Source organism: Pecten maximus, chromosome 11 (assembly GCF_902652985.1).
Source record: "Pecten maximus chromosome 11, xPecMax1.1, whole genome shotgun sequence".
Taxonomy (NCBI): Eukaryota; Metazoa; Mollusca; class Bivalvia; order Pectinida; family Pectinidae; genus Pecten; species Pecten maximus.
The window spans coordinates 22,168,451-22,192,488 of record NC_047025.1 but is presented as its reverse complement, the minus strand read 5'-3'; the positions used below and the strand labels follow the sequence as shown (position 1 = coordinate 22,192,488).

Sequence of the window (24,038 nt, the reverse complement as noted above, 5' to 3'; positions counted from 1 at the left end):
TTGGATTTTTTCACCATCAAGATGTTTGGGACACCTCGGGCAGTACCGTTTAGTCAAAACAATATATTGTTGACAACATACTTAGAAGCAGTGACTTACAAATCTCTTAAATATGGCAAAGTTGAAGAAATATGGCACCATACCATTGTACATAGTAGAAGATCACAATGAAGTAAGAGGCGTGGAAACACGATACGTTGTTGTCAGTTGTGTAATTGTTAACACTTTGATAATTTGTATAGTGGAACAAATGATACATGTACTGTAGACAGGTTATGACTTTGATTTGCATTCAATGAGCAACTGTGAACAACATAAACTGTATGAACTATAGAACCTCGTTTGTCCAGTCTGAGTCTAGCTAGTTTATTGTGTACAGTGGAACCTTACTAGTCGGACAATCTGGTTTGGTGTGCTGTGTATGACCAAGTTAATTATCTGGTTTGTGTATACAATGATACAGCAGCACCTCTTTATCATGACCAGGGGTTACTGTATACTATGGAACCTTGCTAGTTCAGATAATCTGGTTTAATGTGTGTCTCTGCGTGGAACCAGGTTATCTGGTTGGTGTATACAATTAACATATGTAGTAATTAACTGGGCAGACACTGCTGGCCAGGTATAGCTCAAATGGTTAGAGTTTGGGGGTCCTGGGTTTGAGTGCGGGCCTGGTCATTATATTTTCCCTCTTCTGTTACATTTTGCACCCAAGTAAATACCCACGGTGGTGGTATAGGGTCTTGTGAGTGTCTTCAGAGTCAAAGACTTTGTTGAAGGAGGAAGGAATGTAGCAGAAATGGACTGGACTGAGTGCTGGTGGCTTAGAGTTAGGAGGTCCTAGGTTAAAATCCCGGTCTGGTCGTTGCATTTTCCCTCTCATTTTAAGCATATACACTATATACAGCAGAACCACATTATGAGGACTATCATGGTTTACTGTGGAACCTTGTTAGTCCAGACTATTGTTTACTGTATACAGTGAAACCTTATTACACCTGAAGAATGGTTTAGTATATTAATTTGCAAACCTGGGGAATGTGATGTAATACTTTTGGGATTTGATATATTAGTGAATGATAACTCAATGCATAAATGTTGGGGTTATTTTAAATTACTCCAAGGAAAAGGTAAAATTTATGAGAAGTTTTGCGGTTGCCAATTAGGAAGTCACCAATATTACATGATTTGCCCAAAGACCAAATCTACTGGTCCTGGACCATCCTATTCTGGTTTTTAGCTCACCTGCCCGTAGGGATCAAATAGTCTGAAATCTTAAAACGACTTCTTCTCAATAACCTTGAGTCCCAGGGAGTTTATATTGGGTCTGTAGCATGCTGGGGAGAAGTTCTACAAAGTTTGTTCATATGAATGACCTTGACCTTCATTCAAGGTCACAGGGATCAAATAGGCTGAAATCTTTAAACAACTTCTTCTCAATAACCAAGAGTCCCAGGGAGTTGATATTGGGTCTGTAGCAATTGCTGGGATGAAGGGCTACCAAGTTTGTTCAAATTAATGACCTTTCAAGGTGAGAGCAGTCAAATAGGCTAAAATATTTCCATGACTTATTTTCAATAACTGAAAGGTCCAGAGACCTTATATTTGGCTTTAAGCGTTCTTGGATGAAGGCTAGTAAGTTTGTTCAAACGACCTTAAACATAATTTAAGTTTGAAAGAGTTAAATTGGCCTTAGATCTTATAAATGGTCTCTGATACACCTGTTCTTAATTATTCATTGTCACTGAAATATTATATAATTATTCAGTAGTTATCCTAAAAGCAATGGAAATTCAAGGAAAGAAGATTTGTTTGGTTTAGTATTGTTTCAATTTTACTTCCTGCTAACACATTGTCCTTGAAGGACAGTATGAGTTACTAGTAACATGTAATGAAAAGGGTGATTTTTTTTAAAATTTGATGTGATTCTATGTATTGAGTATAAATTGCTTATCACAGTGTGGCTGTCGACCATTATATCGATGTAGAAAATTTGATACTAACATTGTGATGCCAAGATAGGAGCTGACCAGTAACTGTTTGTAGACAGCCAGATGGTTACAGGTACTTAACTGTTCAATTAGCAAATTGCCAATGGAAATGAAACAAATTAAACTCAAAGTGTGATTATCTTATTTAAACTATAGTAAAGTTAAGCCCTTCCCTGGGGGAATTGTGAAACCCAGGGGCTATGAAATTCACGATTTTAATTAAGCACCTTAAGACCCTTTCATCCTTGAGTATATTTTGATTCTATTGGGTCTTGAGAAGAAGACTTTTGAAATGTCAGTCAATTTTACCCTTTTTGACCCCACCACTCAGACAATTATAGACAATTTGATGTACAATTTTGGTTGACCTTTGGCCCAGGAAGGATGCAATTTCATCAAAATTGGTTCAAAAGATTTTTAGAAGAAAATGTTAACTAACCATGCATGACAATGGAAAAAGCTGAATTGGAAAAGATCTTCGAGCTTCGCTTAGATGACCTAACTTGGAAAACGTGGAAAGGTTTTACCATTTTTTTTAGAACAGCGTAAGTTATACATTTTATGAAGTGTAATAGTTCAGCTATATTTTAATGGAAATTAGATACTGCCCAAAATCATAACACATATAAAATGTTAACCGTTTTGTTTTATTAGGTAGTGCCGTTCATACACAGGGCCATAGGTGGACGATACTTACCCATGTCAGATATCATCTTTGTTCATTTTGACTCTCACCCGGATCTGCTAATCCCAGCAGAGCTGAAGGCTGATGACATATTCAACAAAGACATCCTTTATGAGTAAGTGATAAAAAGTACTCTTCTAGCTATCTGTAAAAGTACAGTACATTTCACCAGGGTGTGCTAATTAATGTTGTGGTTAAAGTTTAATTCACATTCCAGTATTGATGACACTTTGTAATATTTGTTTTATACAGGAGCCAAAGCATAGAAAACTGGATACTGCCTATGGTATATGCAGGACACATCAGTAATGTGGTCTGGTTCAAACCTCCTTGGTGTGATCAGATCACAGACAAAACAATTCAGTTTGATGTGGGCAAATGTTCCTCTTCGGGCTATCTCAGGTAAAAATTGGAAATAAGGTTATCACAGATAATTAATGATTAACAATTAGGCTTTTACACTATGGTAATAATTTGAATGAGGGTTTCACACTTTGATGATAATTTTGAATGAGGCTTTTATGCTATTGTAATTATTCTGTGAAATTATGTACATTTTTATTTAATTAAAAAGTTGTCCATCAGACTTGTTATGATGGTAATTTTGTTTTTATAGGACCAGCTGCAAAGAAAGTTACTTTGTCAGTGAGACCTTATATAGACCAGTGGGAAAACTACTTAACAGAAAAACTCTCACTTTAACTGTGGTTACTGTCCAGCCCACCAACTGGCCAGGAAAACATCCAATAACGAAAAACCACCAAAATGGGGCACATATTATAAAACAGAAGGAAGTAAATATGTGCCAGCCAGGTGACAACTCTGAATCAATAGTTGAAGGAAATTGTCATAAAAATAAAGATTTGTCAAGTCTGGGAAAAGCTTGCAAGCAAGACACTGGGAGCAAACGTGTGAATGATGGGAATACATTAACTACAGATAAGTGCCAAGTTGCACATGACGGTGTGTGTCTGACAAAAAAGCAGCGACTGGACACAAGTCAACAAGGTAGTCAGGAATCTCTGTCACCAATATCAGACAGATTTATTTCAAAATTGGAAAATTTGTTTGAAGATTTAAAAGATCATCATATAGTTTTAGATATTGATTTAGACTTCTTTTCAACTAAGAACCCATTTCAAGAAATGTACACTCCTAGACAGTTCCAGCTACTACAAGATCTGTATGTCTACAGCAAACCTACAGACGACTCGGATGAGGTACGTGTAGCCATCTTACATTTGTGTATATATATATGTCTACAGCAAACCTACAGACGACTCAGATGAGGTACATGTAGCCATCTTACATTTGTGTATATATATGTCAATGCATATGGAAATCTACTCAAACTTCATACAATATTTTTTTATGAAAGCTAGGGCTTGTCTGAAATAACTTAAGCTTTTCAGGTCACTGGCACTGTAACAAGGACAATAGCTTCAATCAAATGGCTTGAGTTTCAATTGACTGGTAAAGTTCATTCAAAATGCCATTTGCTAATATTGGAACTGAAGTGATCGCTTGACAAGTAAGTTAGAAGGTCAAATACAAGGTCACAGACTACAAATATAAAATTGGTTTCTAAGGTCAAGATTACCATTGCTATAAATTTATCATATCAGTAAAATCATAATTATGATGTTATCCTTTAAAGTTCAACACTGATTGAAGTGATCATCATTGCTCTGAACTACATTTACATAATCGTCTTGGTGACAATTTTTGCACTAAGCTTAACTACAGGCTATCCCCTACCAAATGGGAGGACTCCAGGTTTGTCAAACAGTACCACAACAGAAGTGATTTAATTCAAACGGTACTATGTAATAAATAATTTCTACAGAGCCTTCCATGCTAAGAATCTCGTACATTTCTGAGTCGTCCTGTGGGATACAATATTTACTTGAAAAGCCCCAACCAAGAGTTATTTTCATTGGATAACTAAACCTTGTTTAAATTATTTGCTGTAACATTTATTTATGGCTGTTCTGTTGTGAATTATATGTCATCAAGGTGTAATTTATTTATATAACAGGCAATCACAAGGTGTGTTGAAGAAAGAGAAGCCCAACTGTCTCAGCTAAAACAAATACTCTTGTCCATGGGAGAAACCCCAGGAACGATTCCAAAACATGAAAGGTAATTCTGTGTAGAAAAAAAAGAGCCTTTTTTTTTGTACAAGGGAGATAACTAAATAGTGATTACAAAACATGAAAGGTAATTCTGCGGAGAAGAAAAAGAGCCTTTTTTAGGTCATCTGACCCAAAGGGTCAGGATGACCTATAGTCATCGTGCTTCGTCCATCGTCGTCCGCCGTGCGCCGTCCGTAAACTTTTTCTTTCAAAACGCTACTCCTCCTTAACCCTTGGGTGGATTACTTCCAAATTTGGTTTGAAGCATCATTGGGGGAGGGCAATCATATTTTATATAAATGAGGCTGGTCTGACCCCTGGGGCCAGAAGGGCGGGGCCCCAAAAAGGGAACTTAGGTGAATATTGCTATAAAATCCTACTCCTTCTTTACCCTTGGGTGGATTACAACTAAATTTGGTGTGAAACATCATTGGGGGAGGGCAGTCATATTTTATATAAATGAAGTTGGTGTGACCCCTGGGGCCTGAGGGGCGGGGCCCCAAATGGGGAACTTTGATGAAATTTTGCTATAAAATCCTACTCCTCCTTAACCTTTTAGTGGATTTCAACCAGATATGTTGTGAAACATCATTTGGGGAGGGCGGTCATATTTTTTATAAATGAGGCTGGTGTGACCACTAGGGCCTGAGGGGCGGGGCCCCAAAAGGGGAACTTTGATGAAATTTTGCTATAAAATCCTACTCCTCCTTAACCCTTTAGTGGATTTCAACCAGATATGTTGTGAAACATCATTTGGGGAGGGCGGTCATATTTTATATAAATGAAGTTGGTGTGACCCCTGGGGCCTGAGGGGCGGGGCCCCAAAAGGGGAACTTTGATGAAATTTTGCTATAAAATCCTACTCCTCCTTAACCCTTTAGTGGATTTCAACCAGATATGTTGTGAAACATCATTTGGGGAGGGCGGTCATATTTTATATAAATGAGGCTAGTGTGACCCCTGGGGCCTGAGGGGTGGGGCCCCAAATGGGGAACTTTGATGAAATTTTGCTATAAAATCCTACTCCTCCTTAACCCTTTAGTAGATTTCAACCAGATATGTTGTGAATCATCATTGGGGGAGGGTGGTCATATTTTATATAAATGAGGCTGGTGTGAGCCCTAGGGCCAGAGTGACGGGCCCAAAAAAGGGAACTTTGATGAAATTTTGCTATAAAATCCTACTCGTCCTTAACCCTTTGGTGGATTTCAACCAGATATTGTGTGAAACATCATTGGTGGAGGGTGGTCATATTTTATATAAAATGAGGCTGGTGTGGCCCCTGGGGCCAGAGGGGCGGGGCCCCAAAAGGGGAACTTTGATGAAATTTTGCTATAAAATCCTATTCCTCCTAACACCCATAGTGAATTATTACCAAATTTGGTGTGAAACATCATTGGAGGAGGACAATCATATTTTATATAAATGAGGCTGGTTTGACCCCTAGGGCCAGAGGGGCGGGGCCCCAAAAGGGGAACTTTGGTGAATTTTTGCTACAAATCTACTTCTCTCTAACCCTTGGGTGGATTAATACGAAATATGGTGTGAAACATCCTTTGGGAAGGGTGGTCATATTTTATATAAACGAGGCTAGTGTGACCCCTGGGGCCTGAGGGGCAGGGCCCCAAAATGGGAACTTTGGTGAATATTTGCTGTTAAATCCTAATCCTCCCTAACCTTTTGGTGCATTACAACCAAATTTGATGTGAAACATATTAGGTGACGGCAATCATATTTTTTAATGAGACAGGTTTGACCCCTGGGGAAAAAAAGATGGGGCAAAAGGAGTGCTTAGGTTAAACATTTCTTAAAAATGCAATTCCTCCTTAATGCCTTAATTGATTACAACCATATTTAGTATGAAACATCATTGGGGAAAGGCAATCCTAATTGATATAAATGAGTCTTGTCTGACCCATTGGGACAGAGGGGCATGCCCCAAAAATGGGAACTTGGCTAAAATTTTGCTTTATGATGCTGCTCTTCCTGGACAAGCTAAATGGATAAAAACCAAATTTGATCTAAAACATAACTGGCTGCGATAAATAATTTATGGTAATAATGCTGGATTGGGGTGTGTGTCCCTGCTGTAAGTGTAAGTGTTTGTCAGATGACCGTTAAGGCCCATGGGCCTCTTGTTTGTAGAAGGGAGATAACTCAGGTATGATTCCAAAACATGAAAGGTAATTCTGTGGAGAAGAAAAAGAGCCTTTTTTTTTGTACAAGGGAGATAACTCAGGTATGATTCCAAAACATGAAAGGTAATTCTGTGTAGAAGAAAATGAGGCCTTAATGTCTCAGTTTAACAGGCATTTTCGTCCATAATCAATAACTCGGGAATGATTCAAAAAAATATGATACCGCATTGTGTCCTTTTAACAATGACTTGATATTGAAGAAAGTGTATCATCTTTTAATTAACTATATATGGGGTACACTTAAATAAAATCAAACTCCATGTACAGGCATGGCCTTTGAATTAAATCCTCTTGTACATTTGTTTTAATTCATAAGGAAAGGTGTTTATATTTCAATTCCATGTAAACTTTTTCAATAAATCACAAGATACCATTTTATCCAATCCAAACTTTATTTTGGTTTAGGTCCGAGTTAATCCTAACTCTGGTTGAAGATCTGAAGCAATCTTTTGGAGAAGACGGTGTGGACTTTGGATTATTACATGATGCTGGCTGTACATGTGACGATACAGAGTTGCCTCACCATGTCAGCAGCAAGGAGGAGATAACTCTCTTGGCAGATTCTGTCCAGGAACTACTGTGTCACATGCACAAACCAACTATCATCACCATGGCCAGGTAAACAGATGCTACCACCTATGTGGAAAGAATAATAAATCATTCTGTATCTGGATTATATCTGTCATAAACTCCCAAATTGAAGTATTGGGATGTACAGTTGTACATGTATTCACTTTCAAATTGTTGAATTGTCCATCTATCTTTTCATCTGTTCTGTATAAGTTTAAATCTTGACTGTACACATATATTGTATTTTAATTGTTGTTAAATGTATATATTAATCAGTATATATTTATTGAATTTTATACTTATGTGTCACAAGAATAGTACTGTATAGTGCCTAAGTTATTATGTTATTACGTATAGGCAATATTGAAGAAAGACTTTCAGTTTAAACCAAGGTTATCTCATAACACCCAACTGCTTTGAGATTGTCATCAAACTTCATGGATTTATGTGTTATGACTGTATCTTAAGTTTGACACTTTTTTTGCCTTAAATGTTGAGCCAGTATGACTTTAGTGTTCTGGTATTGTTATTTCAGGTCCAGTAATGATGATTACTGCCCTCCAGATCAAGTGGACTCTATACAGGATCAGACCCTAGAAATCCTACAAGATCTCTACTTAAAGCTCAATCTGACTGCTTCCTACTGAATAAAATATCTTACTGGATCTGAACCTAAATCTGATCACTTTCTTATGGACTCAGAAATAGCACAGGATTTGCACATGAATTTCAATCTGAATGCATCTTCTGGACCCACAGATCTTATGGCATTGGTAGATGAAAATAAACCCAACTGACTGCATCTGAATAACCAAGAAATCATACTGAATGCATACATGAAACTCAATCTTACAGGATCTTAGTAACTCAGAAAGATTACAGGATTTGTACTTGTAACTCGATCTGACTGCATCTAATTGACCTAGAAATCTCACACAATCACTACCTAAAGTTTGATTATCTAAGATCTGTACCTGAAGATTCTCATTTGGTTTATTGAAGTGTGATACTTTAAGTAAATATTAACATACCTAAACAACAACTCAAGTCATCAGTGTGTATATTTTTTTATGTTTATTTAAAAAGAAATTAAATACTGATTATTTCAACTTTTTTTTCTTTTTGTACTTTGTGAAGGTTTTCTCCCCACTCGTATCCGACATCTTGGACAGCAGGTTCTGCATCCCCTCGTCCTTAATCTGGTAACCTTTACCGCTTCCTTTGGATTTATGCATTTCTTTAGATCTTGACTGCCCATGCGGAATCCCTCCACTAAAAGATGGTTCATCACCCTACAAAAACAATAAGTGCAATGATTCTGCTGTATTCTTGAATGAGCATCAACAATATTCTGTATGCTTGAATGAGCATCAGCAAAATCCTGTATGCTTGAATGAGCATCAACAAAATCCTGTATGCATGGGTAGGCAGTAACCTGATTCTGTATGCTTGGGTAGGCAGTAACCTGATTCTGTATGCTTGGGTATGCAGCAACAAGATTGTGTAAGATTGTGGACAATTTGGTATGCGTTTTAGTGAACACCAACAAAACTATGTATGCTTGAGTAGGCAGTAAACATGATTCTGTATGCTTTGGTATACAGAAACAGTATTCTGTATTATTGTGATAATGGACAATTTGGTATGCTTCAGTGAGCATAGCAAGCTTGGTCTTCAGAGAGCATCAACAATATTCTGCGAGCATGAATGAACATACAAAACGACAGGACTGAGCAGTAGCATTTTTTATCCAACAAGGTAAATTGTATTGATAATTTGTCAAAAGAACAGATCTAATTGAAAATGTAACTTCTTTTAAACTTATATCATACCCATGAAACCCTGCAAATAAACAGGCATCAAAATGAGGCACCAATGGATGTCACAATCCACCATCTGTACTGTAAGATAAATGGTATTTTGGTAAAATAACACTGGTATGTCTAGACCTACCATATCTAATTGCAGATAGTTTCCCTCTGTTGGTGAATCCTGGGTCCCTTTCCATCCCTTGTCCTTTCCTTTTGTCTTTTTACCAGCTGGTCCTATTAAAGTACAAGAAAGGCACTATTTAATGTTTACATTATACAAAGTGTATATGCATGACAATTGTATAACACAATCAGGTATTTAAATTGTACAGCAACTACTAGATGCTATAGCCATGTACATAGAATACTTTCACTTAAATGCATCAGAAAAAACATGGCTTAAATTCATAAGCAAAGGGAGCTTAATTTACTCCTAATTTATTTCATTGACAATTAACAAAACAAAAACTAATCAAGTAAACTGATATCTACTAGGTACTGCTCTTAAGATTCCATGTTTCATTAAAATTAGTTGACAGGGTATTAACAGAGAACCATTCTGGACAAACAATACATAAAAATATCATACATATGGAGATATATATAACTCGAGAGTCAAATCATTGGCAGACAATTGCTTTAGGACCAGACAAATGTACAACCCTGGTTCATCTATTTCAAATTGTAAAATATTTCGGGTATAAATCTCGACGGAAATGCTGAGGTTACTACAGACCTTGAAAGTCTTTGTCAAGGCTGACACCACAAAGTAAAATATGATCAATATGTCTTTATTTCATAAAGGATTTTAAAAATACTTCAATATTTTGGACATGGATGAAGGATGAAAGGCCAAAGTTTCATGATAAATAATGAGTATAAGGAACAAAACTCCACCTACTTCCTCCTCCATCTTTGTTATAAGCAAACTTACTTCAATACCAAAGATTGTACTTTATGAATAACTGCTTAAATACAGAATGTATGCACAATCGTTCATTTACCGTCATTGATGATTTCACTGAAGAGTTTACGTTTCTTCTGACTTTGACCTTGAACCTCTTTCCACTCCTGCAGTCGGTGTTTGTAGTGAAAGATACCACAGTTTTTGTGAACGTAAAATCCAAATCTGTCTCCTTGGAGCTTGGCCTCATTGCGTCCCAACTCCTCCGCGACCAAGAGCTTTTGACTAAGGGTTGCACACTTCCACATGTTATCCAGTGTCCTACTGCCATTCTTATCACAGGCCACATCCATGTATATACCCTAAACAGGTGTGCTAAAATCAGTTACTGTAATTTTCTAACTTTCCTGAACATGTTAAAATCATTTTGATACATGCCATGAATTTTCTATACTTAGATAAATACAATGTTGAGGTCATCAATTGTCTACATCCCTAAGACAAGTACCTAGTACATGGTATTGTTTTCATATCATGAATTTTTTACGTCCCAAACTTAAGCGTTATGTTAATATAAGGAATTTCCTGCCTATGCTGTAATCTGAAAACAGTTGGCTCATATTCGATATTCCAAAGAATGATATAACATCAGAAACCTTCAGATTACCTCCATTGGACAATTATTTTATACTCTTTACTTTCTTCATTCTGAATATATACAATGTATTAAATAATGTATAACAAATAAACATGTATCTAAAATAATTTCACATAATGCACATAATGCTCTAACATATTTGAACAAGCTAAGTGATTAAATATTCGTAGATCAGGTACATTTTGTACAATTCATAGACCTTTAAATAAATTTTGTTTCACCGGATGCTCATAGTACCTAATAGTTCTGGACCAACCTTCATTCTTTTGAAGAGAAGTTCACGGCTCTTCTCCCCCATTGAGGGGCTCTGACAGAAAACATCAATGACATGGCTCCCACAGGGATCGCACGCTAATGTACGTAGTTCAGCAGGTGTGAGATCCAGGATTCCACTAACCACAACTTTAGGGTTTCCAAAGCGTAGCAGGTTTTGCATCAAAACTGATCCATGATAATTTATCTTCTTCAAAACAGGAACAATCTTTTCTTTCTCCTGAAATAAAGAAATATATCTTGTAATTTAAAATATAATTCTTAACAATCAATATTGTTTGTTTGCTGTGAATTTATTCTTCATTCTTTTTTAACTTGAAAATTAAGTGGTGATTAGGATACAAGTCTGTAACACACTGCTCTATATAATACTGTAGGTCAATATGTATTATTGCTGTAAATCAAAAATGAAAGATGCTCATACTATTGAATTCTGAGAAAATCTGAAGAAACAAAAGTATGGACAGACAAGAAAAGACAAGCGCACCTTGATTACTGATGTTGAGGCCATCCTAACAGACATTGTGAAAGCCAAAGCAACATAAATAATACCTCAGTTTTTACTGCTTTTTCAGTGTCATCTGCATCTTCATCAATGTTGAAATAAACTTCATATGTGGAGAGTGAGAGCAGCAGGGGAGATAATTTTGTTTGTCGCTCAACTGGGTCCACACAATGAAATGCCCCCATAATGCACTGAATACAAAGATATATGTTCACATCAATCATTTTCTTTTGAATATAACAATCAGATATCGATTTATTAAACTACCAATTTCAATTTCAAAAGCTGTTAATTCAATATTTATCTTGCACTACATTATAATGCTGATACAACAAAGGGCAATAACCCTCAAAAACATTGAATTAAAATGGTGCATAGACCAATCACAACATCTAGACTAACTTCATCAAGGCTCAGAATCAAACCTCAAATCTATTGTGTATTCATTATATATCTGTGCAGTCTGTAAATCTGGCTGAGAATCATTAAAGTGAAATGCCTTTTAAGAAAGCAGAACCTATCATCAGGATTATAGATTGTACTAAATTGCAGGGTATGGTTGAAATGCTGATAGAGATCTTCACACAAAATTAAAATGATTTGAAGTTTAAAAGGAAATAACTTTATGTACATCATGTCATGAATATAAGGCATATCAATTTATAAAAGATCACACATCACTGTTAATGTTGTATTGCATTTATAAATTGTTGAAAATATGACACAGTTTTATTTTATCATTCCTACCTAATACAGGTCTCATATACATGTACTATCAGGTAGTAGGTTACGCACTGCCTCTGGCATCATGCTCACCTTTTGGGGTCATGTACACCAGTAAATCAGTCACATGATGGGTTTATGGAGCAACACTGACATCAAAATCAAATTTGGCATGATGTAACTTCCAAATGACAAAAATCCATACAAGTCTTGCAAACAAGAGGCCCAATGGCCTGTATCGCTCACCTGCTTCTAATTCAACTCTGCTCAATTAATTACGACATTATTCAAAGAAAAGAGCACAGAGAAAACACCATTTAAAATTTTTAGTACATTTGACCCCCAAGACCTTCAATGTTATTGTAGGCCTTTTGGTTATCAAGAAGATGTCATTTAAAGATTTTAGCATATTTGACCCATGTGACCTTGAATGAAGGCCAAGGTCATCCATTTGAACAAACTTGGTAGCCCTTTATCCCAGCATGCTACAGGCCCAATATTAGATCTCTGGGCCTTTTGGTTATCAAGAAGAAGTTGTTCAAAGATTTTAGTATATTTGACCCCTGTCACCTTGAATAAAGGTCAAGGTCATCCATTTGAACAAACTTGGTAGCCCTTCACACTAGCATGCTACAGATACAATATTGGGTCTCTGGGCCTTTTGGTTATCAAGAAGATGTCGTTCAAAGATTTTAGCATATTTGACCCCTGTGACCTTGAATGAAGGTCAAGGTCATCCATTTGAACAAACTTAGAAGCCCTCCATCCGAGCATACTACAGGACCAATATTAGGTCCCTGGGCCTTTTGATTATCAAGAAGAAGTCGTTAAAAGATTTTAGCATCTTTGACCCCTGTGACCTTGAATGAAGGTCAAGGTCATCCATTTGAACAAACTTGGTAGCCCTTCATCCGAGCATGCTACAGGACCAATATTAGATCTCTGGGCCTGTTGGTAATTGAGAAGAAGTTGAAAATGTAAATTGTTTACGACGCACGACACTCACCGCACGACGCCGGACAAAAGGTGATCACAATAGGTCAACTGAGACTTTGTCTCAGGTGACCTAAAAAGCTGATGCTGGATGATGAACAGATAATTCACCAAGGTATAAGCTCACTTGACCTTCGAACAGGGAGCTGAAAATTTGGTTTATTCAAGAAAATGACACCAAAATGCTGTTACAGGGTAAGTTACATTACAGTGCTACTTACCTTCACTAACTTTTATATACATCCAAGTTCTTTAAACTACCCAAACCATTTTTTCCTGCTTACATCCAAGATATTTAAACTCACCTGCACCAACTTTTCCTGCTTACATCCAAGACATTTAAACTTACCCGCACCAACTTTTCCTGTCGGCAACCAAGTCTTAGACAAGTTTCAGCCATTCTAGTGACTACACCCAGATGATTGAGAGCGAGTAGATCCTCTATTAGGATGCTGAGCTCCTCAAACATTTCCTCAAACTGTAACAAAATCAGTGTTCTAATAATAAACACTTTTTTTTCATTTTTGTATCAAATTTGTATCAATTTATCCCACAGTTCTCTTTAAGTGATATAGATATCTTTATAAATTCATGTAATGATGGATGAGTGGGGACTTACACAGATTAGATAAATCCCCATGTGGATTATGTTTTAAGGAAGAAATATGGCTTCATTGCATTTTGGTGTAAGTATTGGTTATTCTGTCCATTTTAAAGTCAAATGTCAAAAACTCCTGAAAGTTCCTATGTAATAATCAAATGATGATCGATTAATAGTCATACTCAGAGATAAAATAACTAATCATTGATTAAATTGATTACTGTATTTATTCTCAAATAAGCTCCTCCCTAGTGTAAAAGTTTGGCATTAAAGTTTCAGGACTTATCTGTTAACCATATTTAGCTTACTACATATTCTTAAATTGATGATTTATGGGTAGGCAGATAGATAGGCTAATCGGAATGAACTGCTGTAATTTGTATACAAACATCAATGATTTGACAAGAGACTACTTAACCTTTACTGACATATAGTATGGTGTAAATATAATCTTTATTATCTGATTAAGAGATACTTAAAAATCCCTTATTTCAACAGTTAAGCATGACCTTTAATGACTCTTAAACGCTAACAATGATGATAAGAATCTGACCAGGTGATTGATGTAACAATACTAAATATGGACATACAGTATTATCAGTTGAAAATATAGTTTAAACACCTAAATTTATTAAAAAGCATTCATCTATTAAGATGTGAAATCTATTTAAGCATTGATGTCATTTTTTTTTAGTTTCATCGGGGTATCAAACAAAATTTGTTTCATACCTCGATGAAACTAAAAAAAATTGACATCAACACTTAAAATTAATTTTTGAAAATGATTTTCTAATCTAAAACATGTTTTATGTACAATTTTACTGGTTTTAAATTCTCGGAATTTCTTTCACAGAATAATGAAAAGAATTTTTCGACCAATCACATTTGAGTATTTACCATGAAAACAAAGAAAAATTAATTATTAAGATGTGAACACATAAATTACACATACTCTATATAGGGAAACATTTGCCAAGCATTTTTTCACTCAGCTTCCAGTAAAATATCAATAGCCTATATGCCTGAAGGAAGTCCATTTACTTGTAGAGATGGATGACAAAAACTACTTTAAGAAATTAATTCTTACTAGTTCTTTCTCCTTGACATTAGAAAGGAGTTTCTGTAAAATGAAATTCCCGACAGGGTGTAGTGCATAGTGAATCAGTTTTCCTTTGAATACCGTCTTGTAGATATCTCTGTAGATTTCCTCTGACCCAAGGTTTAAAATTTGCTCCACTAGGAAAGAACCAATCTCATTTGTTGCTATTTGTGGTAGACTAAAAAAAAAAGAAAGAAAAACAGCAATCATAAACAAAATGTCAAGTCTGTGTCAGCTTTTTACTAGTAAAGTCATGTTGGCTAGTTGATTAGTAAGCTAACATAATACAAAATATAGTATAAGTGACCCCTACAACACATTGTTTATAACCCAATACATCCCATGGCCTGCTAGAACACATGCATTGAGTCATACATTCTTTATAATTACATTGTATGTGTCACCTACCATATACAGTCCAACCCACTTAATACAAACTCTGATAATACAAAAACTCGCTTTATACGAATGGAAATAAAATCCCCTACAAACCGTGTGCAATATGCTTATATTGTTTACCCACTTATAATTAATACGAATCGGTTACGACGAAAACCCGGGTAATACATAGACATGCCAGGGTCCCTTGACCACTGTTTGTGTTGTTTTTAACCATCATAATACGAAGTGTCAAAGTCAGAGTCAGCCAAGTGTGACACAGGTAAGTTTTCACGAGGTTTGTCTCGTACCGACCCACACGCTCTACAGAAAGTGTATACAGCTGTAGGCAGGTATACAGGTAAATGACCATTGGAGATTACTGAGGCTGACATTATTGATTCAGAGTGATGATGACGATGATGATGGTACTGACCAGTACATGTGTTACAGATCGCGAGGCCCGCGAATGCCTTGACAAGTTGAAATCATTCGTTCAAAATCAAAATGACGTTCAAGATTGAGTTTTCAAAAATCTCTTTGACCTGGTCATTAATTTTTTCGCAGCTGCAAAACCTGATTAGCGCGATCGTGATATGACATTATATAGCTGTTGTAGGTTGTAAATTACCAAAGACTGAACACCACACACTTACAATGTACAATGTTTTAAACGTTTCATTTTGTATATTACAATAATTAAATTAACATGCGGTTTTGTTTATCTTTAGTGAGAAAAGTGTAACATGAAACGTGTGTATACAAACATGTACGAAGTGTACATATGCACGTGCTGTGCGTGCATACATGGTGTGGCACATTGGAAATACGACCCCACATAATACGAAACCCGTATAGTACGAAAACATTTGAGGGGTCCCCAGAAATTCGTCATAACCGGGTTGGACTGTAGCACACTGTCATACAAGTTTGGGATCAATTTATAAATATCAACCTTCGGACAAAATATGATCTGATCTCAAACATAAACGTTTGCTTTAAACAGGTCTAGTCATAATAGGGTGGTCGGGTGGCACAGTGGTAACACACTTGCCTTTCACCTAGGCGGCCGGGGTTCGATTCCCTGATCGGAAGTGAAAAGGTATGGGGTCACCTGCCCGACCACATGGGTTTTCCCCGGGGACTCCGGTTTCCTCCCACAGTAAGACCCCTCGTGCGCTTTGATCCGGACCAACAAGAGTGATTTATATAAGTTGATATAACTAGTTACGCAAAATGAAGTTTACATTTAATATATATCCCTATAGTTGACATCTTTTGACACCTGAACACCTACCTGGAATCATCTTCCGTTTGTAAACAGAGACCTGATGTCTTCATCACTTTATAAAGGTACTTCTCACCCTTATCATCACTCTTCTGATGGTGCACCAACAGAATGGTCTGTACCACAGGACTGATGGTGGGGGAACACAAACAATCTGAAACAAATGCAAAAATTAATCTGTGTTTACAAACAGTGTACCAGTATTCTTATTATTTCATCTGCAGCTGGTAGCATTACATCATACATCGTGATTAATTAAGTATTCTTGTTAGAAAATTCTTATAAAATCATGTACAAGTAAAGAAATCAATCAATTCTGATAAAGTTAGCGCAGCTGTCATGGTTTATTACAAAACTTCACATTCAGTTTTTTTGTTTTTTTTTTACTTTAAACAACACTGGTGTAAATTTCAGATGTATCAGCATTACTGACAGGCATCATGGTCAAGGTTTGTGAGGTAAACATCATTACTGACAGGCATCATGGCCAAGGTTTGTGAGGTAAACATCATTACTGACAGGCATTCATCATGGCCAAGCTTAAGGTTTGTGAGGTAAACATCATTAGTGACGGGCATCATGGCCATGGTTTGTGAGGTTAACATCATTAGTGACGGGCATCATGGCCATGGTTTGTGAGGTAAACATCATTAGTGACGGGCATCATGGCCATGGTTTGTGAGGTAAACATCATTAGTGACGGGCATCATGGCCACGGTTTGTGAGGTAAACATCATTACAGTGTATAGTCTAATGAAGTTTGATTGTACACCAGCAGCTAATTCGAAGAGATATGTTCCAAGCTCTTGGAAGCTTGATGGCTGATCTTGAAGTTACCTCATGATCACATTAACCAAGAACATCCCAAACATGCTCAACTGTTGACAAAGCAGATGATTTTGATGACCATTCTTACACCTGCACTTTCGCTTTTAATTGGTATATCCTGTAGGCTGTTCAACCCGTTGGGGACTGTTCGGGCAGACGCAGGATGCCAAAATTATTTACCAATTGTAATTTTGACTGTGGGTACAAATTGATAATGCAAGTACATTAATCATATATGTATGTGATGACCCAGGCCAGTTTGGTCAAATGTCTTAACACTGGAACCAAAATGCTATGTCACTCAACATTAAGACTCTCCAGCTTGAATCTGTGACAACTGGGGAATAAAGGTGAAGTTGATAAATAGCAAAAATGGTGAATTCTAATTACTAAGAATGTAAGGAAATGGTGTCTGGTTTTTATTAAAAGCAAGCTATATATAGCTAGTTGCAGGAAACAGAAGATGCTAGCTAGTTGCTGGAAACATTGAACTAAATAAGTCTATTCCATTGAATATACCAGTAAAACTTTACTTGTATGAATTTTGGATTTGGTAATATAAACTACCCGACACCATTAATAATTATTACCATTTTCCTATTAATGCTTTCTTTTCATCACTCATTTTAAAGTTTTCACCAGGCTATCCTTTCTTTTTTGTTGAATACAGGTATATGTTTAAATCATTAAGTAGTCTCTTTAGATTTTATTCTTATTTTGATATACCGACTGTACATGTATATGCTTAAATTCTTTTCAAAGAATGTACCAGATACTTCCGTGTTTTATAATTTTGTGTGCCAGTTGGAGCACCGCGAAGAGTTATCGACCTTAGTTTGTTTATTTATGACGTCATCAAGATTGTTTGTGTCTGTTTTGAAAGCTCGGCCTCCGGGACAGACACGAGGAAATCTCGCCGAGATATTGATGTAAGTCCCGATTTTTATAATCTGTAGTGTCCTTAAATTTTATGCTATGCTTCCAGTAAAATGTCATAAATATTGTTTATTCATAAGTTGAATGTAAACACAAACAAATAGATATATATGTGTTGTTTGTAAACATTACCATATATGTGTCACAATACTTATTAAGGTTTATTATTGTTTTAGGTTAGTATTATGTGAATTTGTGAAGCGATATATGTGGTCAACCCACGACACACCATTCAGTAAGTTTAGCATTGTTAATTCGAATTGTTATTCCTTATGGAATCAAAGAATTGTATAAAATAACTCACAATGTCATATATTATTACTGTAATTTCTTTTCAACTCATCATACAGTTTGTAAGTAGTAATTCTTTATATAAACTGTTTTACTGTTGTATAATTGTAATTTCTATGAACTTGTCTGTTTACTTGTGTAAACTATCAAACACTTAATTATTCATTGTAATGCAGAATAATGCATTATTATAGTATACGGTAGAACATATTGTTGTAAATAACGTCATGTAATATTATTTGTAAATGATGTTATGCAGTTATGTATGTAAGATGCTGGTACGGTAAACCTCCGGTTAGTTCGAACAAAATTAAATAATATGAACGAACCTGTTTGAATTAATCGAAATTATGCTTCAGAAAATAAGCGTGAGTTCGAACTATCCGAGTCGATATCGGCATACTTGCCAACTTTCCCGATTTAGTCGGGAATTTCCCGATTTCAGACTCCCTGCCCCGTCTCCCGATCGTATAGATAAAACATAGGGTATTCTCCCGATTTTGGAGAATATGTCTTGATAACCCCGTATGGAGCCCCTATTCATCTTGTTAGTTTCACTTAGCCCTATGACCGGTAACGCTTGCTGGCTGGTGAAAGACATATGTAATTCATGTGTGGGGCATTGGTCAGTTAACTGACCTGCTCACAGACCGTAACGAAATTCTGACACTTCACTGACTGCAAGGGTGACAATACCCCGATAAATAAACAATTAATTAAAACCAATTAAGCTGAGGACCCTCGGTGATTGTTTCGTAGCAGGTCGATCATGGTTGATTAAACGCTTGCAAATGGCTTCGTATACTGCCTTTGATGTCAAGCGCATAAACGACCTCTACTTGACAGTAAACAGACACCGTAATATCTCGGACAGAAAAGTGAAAATAACACTGACAATGTTATCAACGGAGTATCGAATGTGACAGATTACTTATTGAAATGTTAACTACATTTAAACATTGGCTGATCTTTAAATAATTAGCACAAGGAAATTAATTCACAATAACGATCATTTGCCTAGTTGCCGGTAGGTAACATGTCGTTTCAATCACCGTATCATCAGCATACTTAGTATCAATTAGCAGAGACTTATTTTGGCAGAAACTTTCCCAATTCACGTTTTGAAAGACAAAAACATGTCCACAAATATTCACTTTCTTAAACTAAATACTGTCTTGTTAAAAACTAAGAATTTAAGTATCAGTCCCCACCTACAAAGCACTGAGTTGTAGGCCTATATAGTGAGTACAACTGCTAGTGCAGCCCTTTTTTTTTTTTTTTTGTATCATTGTCTTTGTTTTAAACCAAAGGAAACTTTTGAAATTTCATTTAGATATTATATTGGTATATTGTTGCTAGAAAGTGAGATCATTGTGATAATTTGCATTCATTGACTGACATCTATCTTACAACATAGTTTTCATAACATATCTAAGTAAATACTTTTATTTAGAGTGAACAGCAAGTTAAATAATTTCCAGAAATAATTAAAAATGATGTAATTTTGCATCTATTTTTTTGTAACTTGTTGCTTATATAATTATCTTTCCAAACTTGAATAAAAAAAATCATTGGCCAAGCTTGAAATGAGTCCCCCCCCCCCCCCCCCCCCCCTTTTCTTTATTTAAGTGAGGGAAGTAAGTGTTCATGCAAGGAATTTATTTTCCAATAGCAAATTATCTCCCCTTAGTTTTTGTTTGCTAAACGTTTCGCGTGTGAAATGTGTTTTCCAGCCAAAAATGTCGCTCACGCACTTTTTCCCCCATGAGAATTTTAAAAAGTTGGCAAGTATGTATCGGCGAAAATCTCAGTAGAGTAAAATCATTATACAAACACATCCATCGTAAATCTGATACATAACAACGGCGGCCTGAACAATGGTACATTTATAAGTAAGTAAATGATAGTATTTTATTTAATTCAATGTTAATTGATCGTTAAACGTTCTTCATTTCGCGATAATTATGATAGTTATTGCGCGAAGCCGCTCGGGCAGTGCGTAGCATGTAATCTTTGCATGGTTATATTTTTTATCTGAATCAGAAACTATCGCTATATTATTGTAATAAATTAATGGTCTCTTCAAAAGCACAGTCTACATAACCTGTTACGTTTACGAAAGCACTACTGTAAAAATAGGCGATATATATATATGTTGATAAAGGTCACATCAACATGTCTGCTTTTAAATATGCCCAGTCGTATTATCTACCAAACATATTTGATACCTGCAAAATTATCCATCACTAATTGGGACACCTGTGGATTGTTTTCACTGGATATGAATGCTTTTCACGTCACTCAGCACGATACGGCAGCCGATCCTTTCAACTTTACCGCAAGCGACACCTCGTGTGGCCTGCTTACCTAGCGTGAGGTCGCAGGTTTTCAGGTAATACCTTGATTGGCAATACTTAAGAGATCTCCAGTCACAATTAAATAATCATAATACTAAGTTAACACTAGTAATATGTGAAAATACATGGATGATTTTCCGAGTTTGCCATACAGCGCGAATACAAATATCACATGTTATTTATACATTGTCGGGGCCTAAATTTGCAATCAGCTGTCTCGTGCGTGGTGTATTTTGCAATGTAAAAAAAAACTGAATTAACGCTAAAATATGTGGCATATATTAAATCACAGACGCATTCTAATGACCACTCATGCAATTTAATAACCTAATCGTGCCTGTTGATCAAATTTAAGTCTTGGCATTTTTTCTGGGTCGGTCGTCGGGGCCGGGTCGTCGGGAGCTTTCAATGGAGTTTGCCGAAAAAAAATCTTACTTTACGTTCTTCATTTGACAAGTTCGAACTATCTGAAATAGTGTCATTTATAAACAGCCAGAGTTCGAACTATTACTAGCTAAAAATTATTGTTTTTCTAGAAAAAAATTTGTGTTCGAACTATCCGCGTGTTCGAACTAATCAGAGGTTTACCGTATTTAACCTATGTTACAGGTTTTTACAGTCATAAATATGAAAATAAAGGTTTGTCTAAAGAATCAGACATTCTTTACTTCTATTTACCCGTCATCTTCTATCGGCTAAGGGCAGAAAAAAGAACATATAAAAACATCAGGGAATGTGTATGAGGAGCTCCTCTTTATCAATAATCCATGGTATGATAAAGGTGTGTATGAGCATGAGTGAAGGTAAATGTAACAATGTTTCATGCCCAACACTGAATTACTGATTTTTTCTCTAGCTTTCGCTTCTTTTCCCCTTTGGACATGTACATATGCGATATGCAAAACCATTTATCCGGCTTACCTTGTAAGTCATCCATTTGAAAAATTCCCTTTGTAATTTTTTTCAGCATTTTTTGGAATAACTCTGGAGGATCAAACTTTTCAAAATTAGTTGACATGTTTTGTTGATTATCTGAAAAATATTAAGAATTTTTGTATATGATATATATCTCTAATTCAAAATTTAAGATAGTTTGTGTTAATTTTTAATTTACAATTAATTTATAAAAACATAATGGATAATCCTAAAATTATTAATTAATAGAGTGAATACACATCATTTTTTTTGCTATCATCTTTTCTCAAGATTTCTTAACAAAGATCATGAAATGGAAGACCAAGACTGCCTTACTCTTAAAACAAATAAATTTCATAATCAATCAAACCTTTTCTTTGGTTCCTTGACAATCGACTTCTGATGACTTGTTCGTCCACTGTAACACCAGCCAAGATCTGTAGAATCACACGCACAATATGAGAACTGTATACATCCACACAGTTTGTCAAATTATCCTTTATGTAACAGCACAAGTCCAAGAATAAATCTTCTATAGAGGGATCCTCCTCTGTATCCTCCCTATCTTCTGGCTTTGTTTGTAGACACCTCGGCACCTGAGTTAAAGTGTTCTGTAACACATGGCTTGCAAAGCGGTCAGTTAACATGTCTGACCAGTTCTCTTTAAATATTTGTAGAAGAGTTCTAATGTGACTAGCTTCACTTAGTCCAATCAATCTTTCAAATATACGGCTGGTACTAGCCAGGTGACAAACTTTTAAACCATCCTCTTTCAACTGACCAAATACATTATTCAGGAAAATATCTGCAAAATCAAGGAATGGAGAACCATGAGCATTTTCTCTTAACAGTTTGTCAGATTATAGATGTCTAGATGTGTATATTGTGGCTAGTATTTACCAGGATTACACTTGTAAGTTTCTTTGCCCAAAGCAAATGTGGTGAATATTCTGGCATATTGGGAATGGCCCGATTTATAAGCGACATGAATAAACAAACATATGTAAGTATAGACATGCATATTTTCTTTCCAACATTCATATGAATTATATCATTGTTAATTTAATAATTTACATTTAATATTTTAAATGGGGACCGGAGGAAAATGCAATGTTCAGACCAAGACTTGAACCCATGATCTTCAATGTCAATGAATCTGTAGACAAGACCATATGTACTTGTGGACATGATTATGATGTTTCAATAAAAATGTTACATTATGATAGATGAGTAATTTGTAATACAATCGCATGCTTATTAATAAATTTGTAAAAAAAAAAATCGTTATTAGCATTTATAAGGCCAAGACCAGTACGAAATATTTTTTTACAAATCAAGCATGCGATTGTAATACAATAATTTACTCGTCTATAATGTAACATTTTGATTAAAAACATCATATAACCATGTCCACAAGTACATTTTGTACCTGTATATGTGGACACGACACTCATGAATTAATGCCAATGCCAATCAGCCCCGTCTAGTTCCACTACATTCCTTCCTCCTTCAACAACGTTTTATTCAGACAAATTATTCAAATTAAGCATTTCTTTATTGATTTAATTACTTATAAATTCCACCCAATAAGATAAATTCTTAGACGAGATGTTGGTACATGTACCTTTATCTTCACTTGAATAAAATTCTTCGTCTAGAGTTTCTGATACCCTTTTGTAGTAGTTGATCACTTCATCTGGTATTCTATCTGCCTTTTTACCATCGTGTTCGTTTTCCCTTCCTTTCTTACGCTTAAACTTTGACATTTTGAAAGTGATATTGCAGAGCAAAACAAACACACGTGTTTCAATTTTATACCGGAAGTTAGTTTCTTGAATACGAAAATTTTACTGTGTCATTTAGGTTTCCAAAGTATGTTTCAATTTTCATGCAGGTGTC

The 24,038-nt window shown here is 35.8% G+C and overlaps 2 protein-coding genes across 3 annotated transcripts; one reads left to right on the top strand and one right to left on the bottom strand.

The window, feature by feature from the left end:
- The first annotated feature begins 41 nt into the window (after positions 1-41).
- Positions 42-8,688, top strand: LOC117337152 (UPF0489 protein C5orf22-like). 2 transcript variants are annotated; one of them, XM_033897991.1, is made up of 7 exons: positions 42-172; positions 2,646-2,791; positions 2,929-3,078; positions 3,293-3,896; positions 4,715-4,818; positions 7,415-7,627; positions 8,115-8,688. In XM_033897991.1, the coding sequence occupies exons 1-7, from the start codon at positions 113-115 to the stop codon at positions 8,224-8,226; spliced, it is 1,389 nt and encodes a 462-aa protein (XP_033753882.1). In that variant the 5' UTR covers positions 42-112; the 3' UTR covers positions 8,227-8,688. The 2 variants fall into 2 exon arrangements, with proteins under 2 accessions (XP_033753882.1, XP_033753883.1); XM_033897992.1 differs by lacking the exon at positions 42-172 and adding an exon at positions 2,041-2,064.
- LOC117337150 (nucleolar protein 9-like) lies at positions 8,634-23,957 on the bottom strand. The gene is made up of 11 exons (XM_033897987.1): positions 23,764-23,957; positions 22,510-22,944; positions 22,146-22,256; positions 16,822-16,966; positions 15,135-15,324; positions 13,796-13,924; positions 11,778-11,921; positions 11,209-11,445; positions 10,395-10,656; positions 9,533-9,624; positions 8,634-8,871 (listed from the first exon to the last, which is right to left on the bottom strand). Exons 1-11 carry the CDS (start codon positions 23,903-23,905, stop codon positions 8,680-8,682), a joined length of 2,079 nt encoding a protein of 692 aa, XP_033753878.1. The 5' UTR covers positions 23,906-23,957; the 3' UTR covers positions 8,634-8,679.
- Positions 23,958-24,038: the final 81 nt, after the last annotated feature.

Excerpts from the sequence above, each read along its gene's own strand:
- LOC117337152 (XM_033897991.1), top strand. The coding sequence starts at position 113 with ATGGCAAAGTTGAAGAAATATGGCACCATACCATTGTACATAGTAGAA. Across the intron at positions 2,792-2,928 it reads AACAAAGACATCCTTTATGA|GAGCCAAAGCATAGAAAACT; the intron begins GTAAGTGATAAA and ends TGTTTTATACAG. Across the intron at positions 4,819-7,414 it reads ACGATTCCAAAACATGAAAG|GTCCGAGTTAATCCTAACTC; the intron begins GTAATTCTGTGT and ends ATTTTGGTTTAG.
- LOC117337150 (XM_033897987.1), bottom strand. The coding sequence starts at position 23,905 with ATGTCAAAGTTTAAGCGTAAGAAAGGAAGGGAAAACGAACACGATGGT. Across the intron at positions 22,257-22,509 it reads GTCAAGGAACCAAAGAAAAG|ATAATCAACAAAACATGTCA; the intron begins GTTTGATTGATT and ends AATATTTTTCAG. Across the intron at positions 8,872-9,532 it reads ACTATCTGCAATTAGATATG|GGTGATGAACCATCTTTTAG; the intron begins GTAGGTCTAGAC and ends TTGTTTTTGTAG.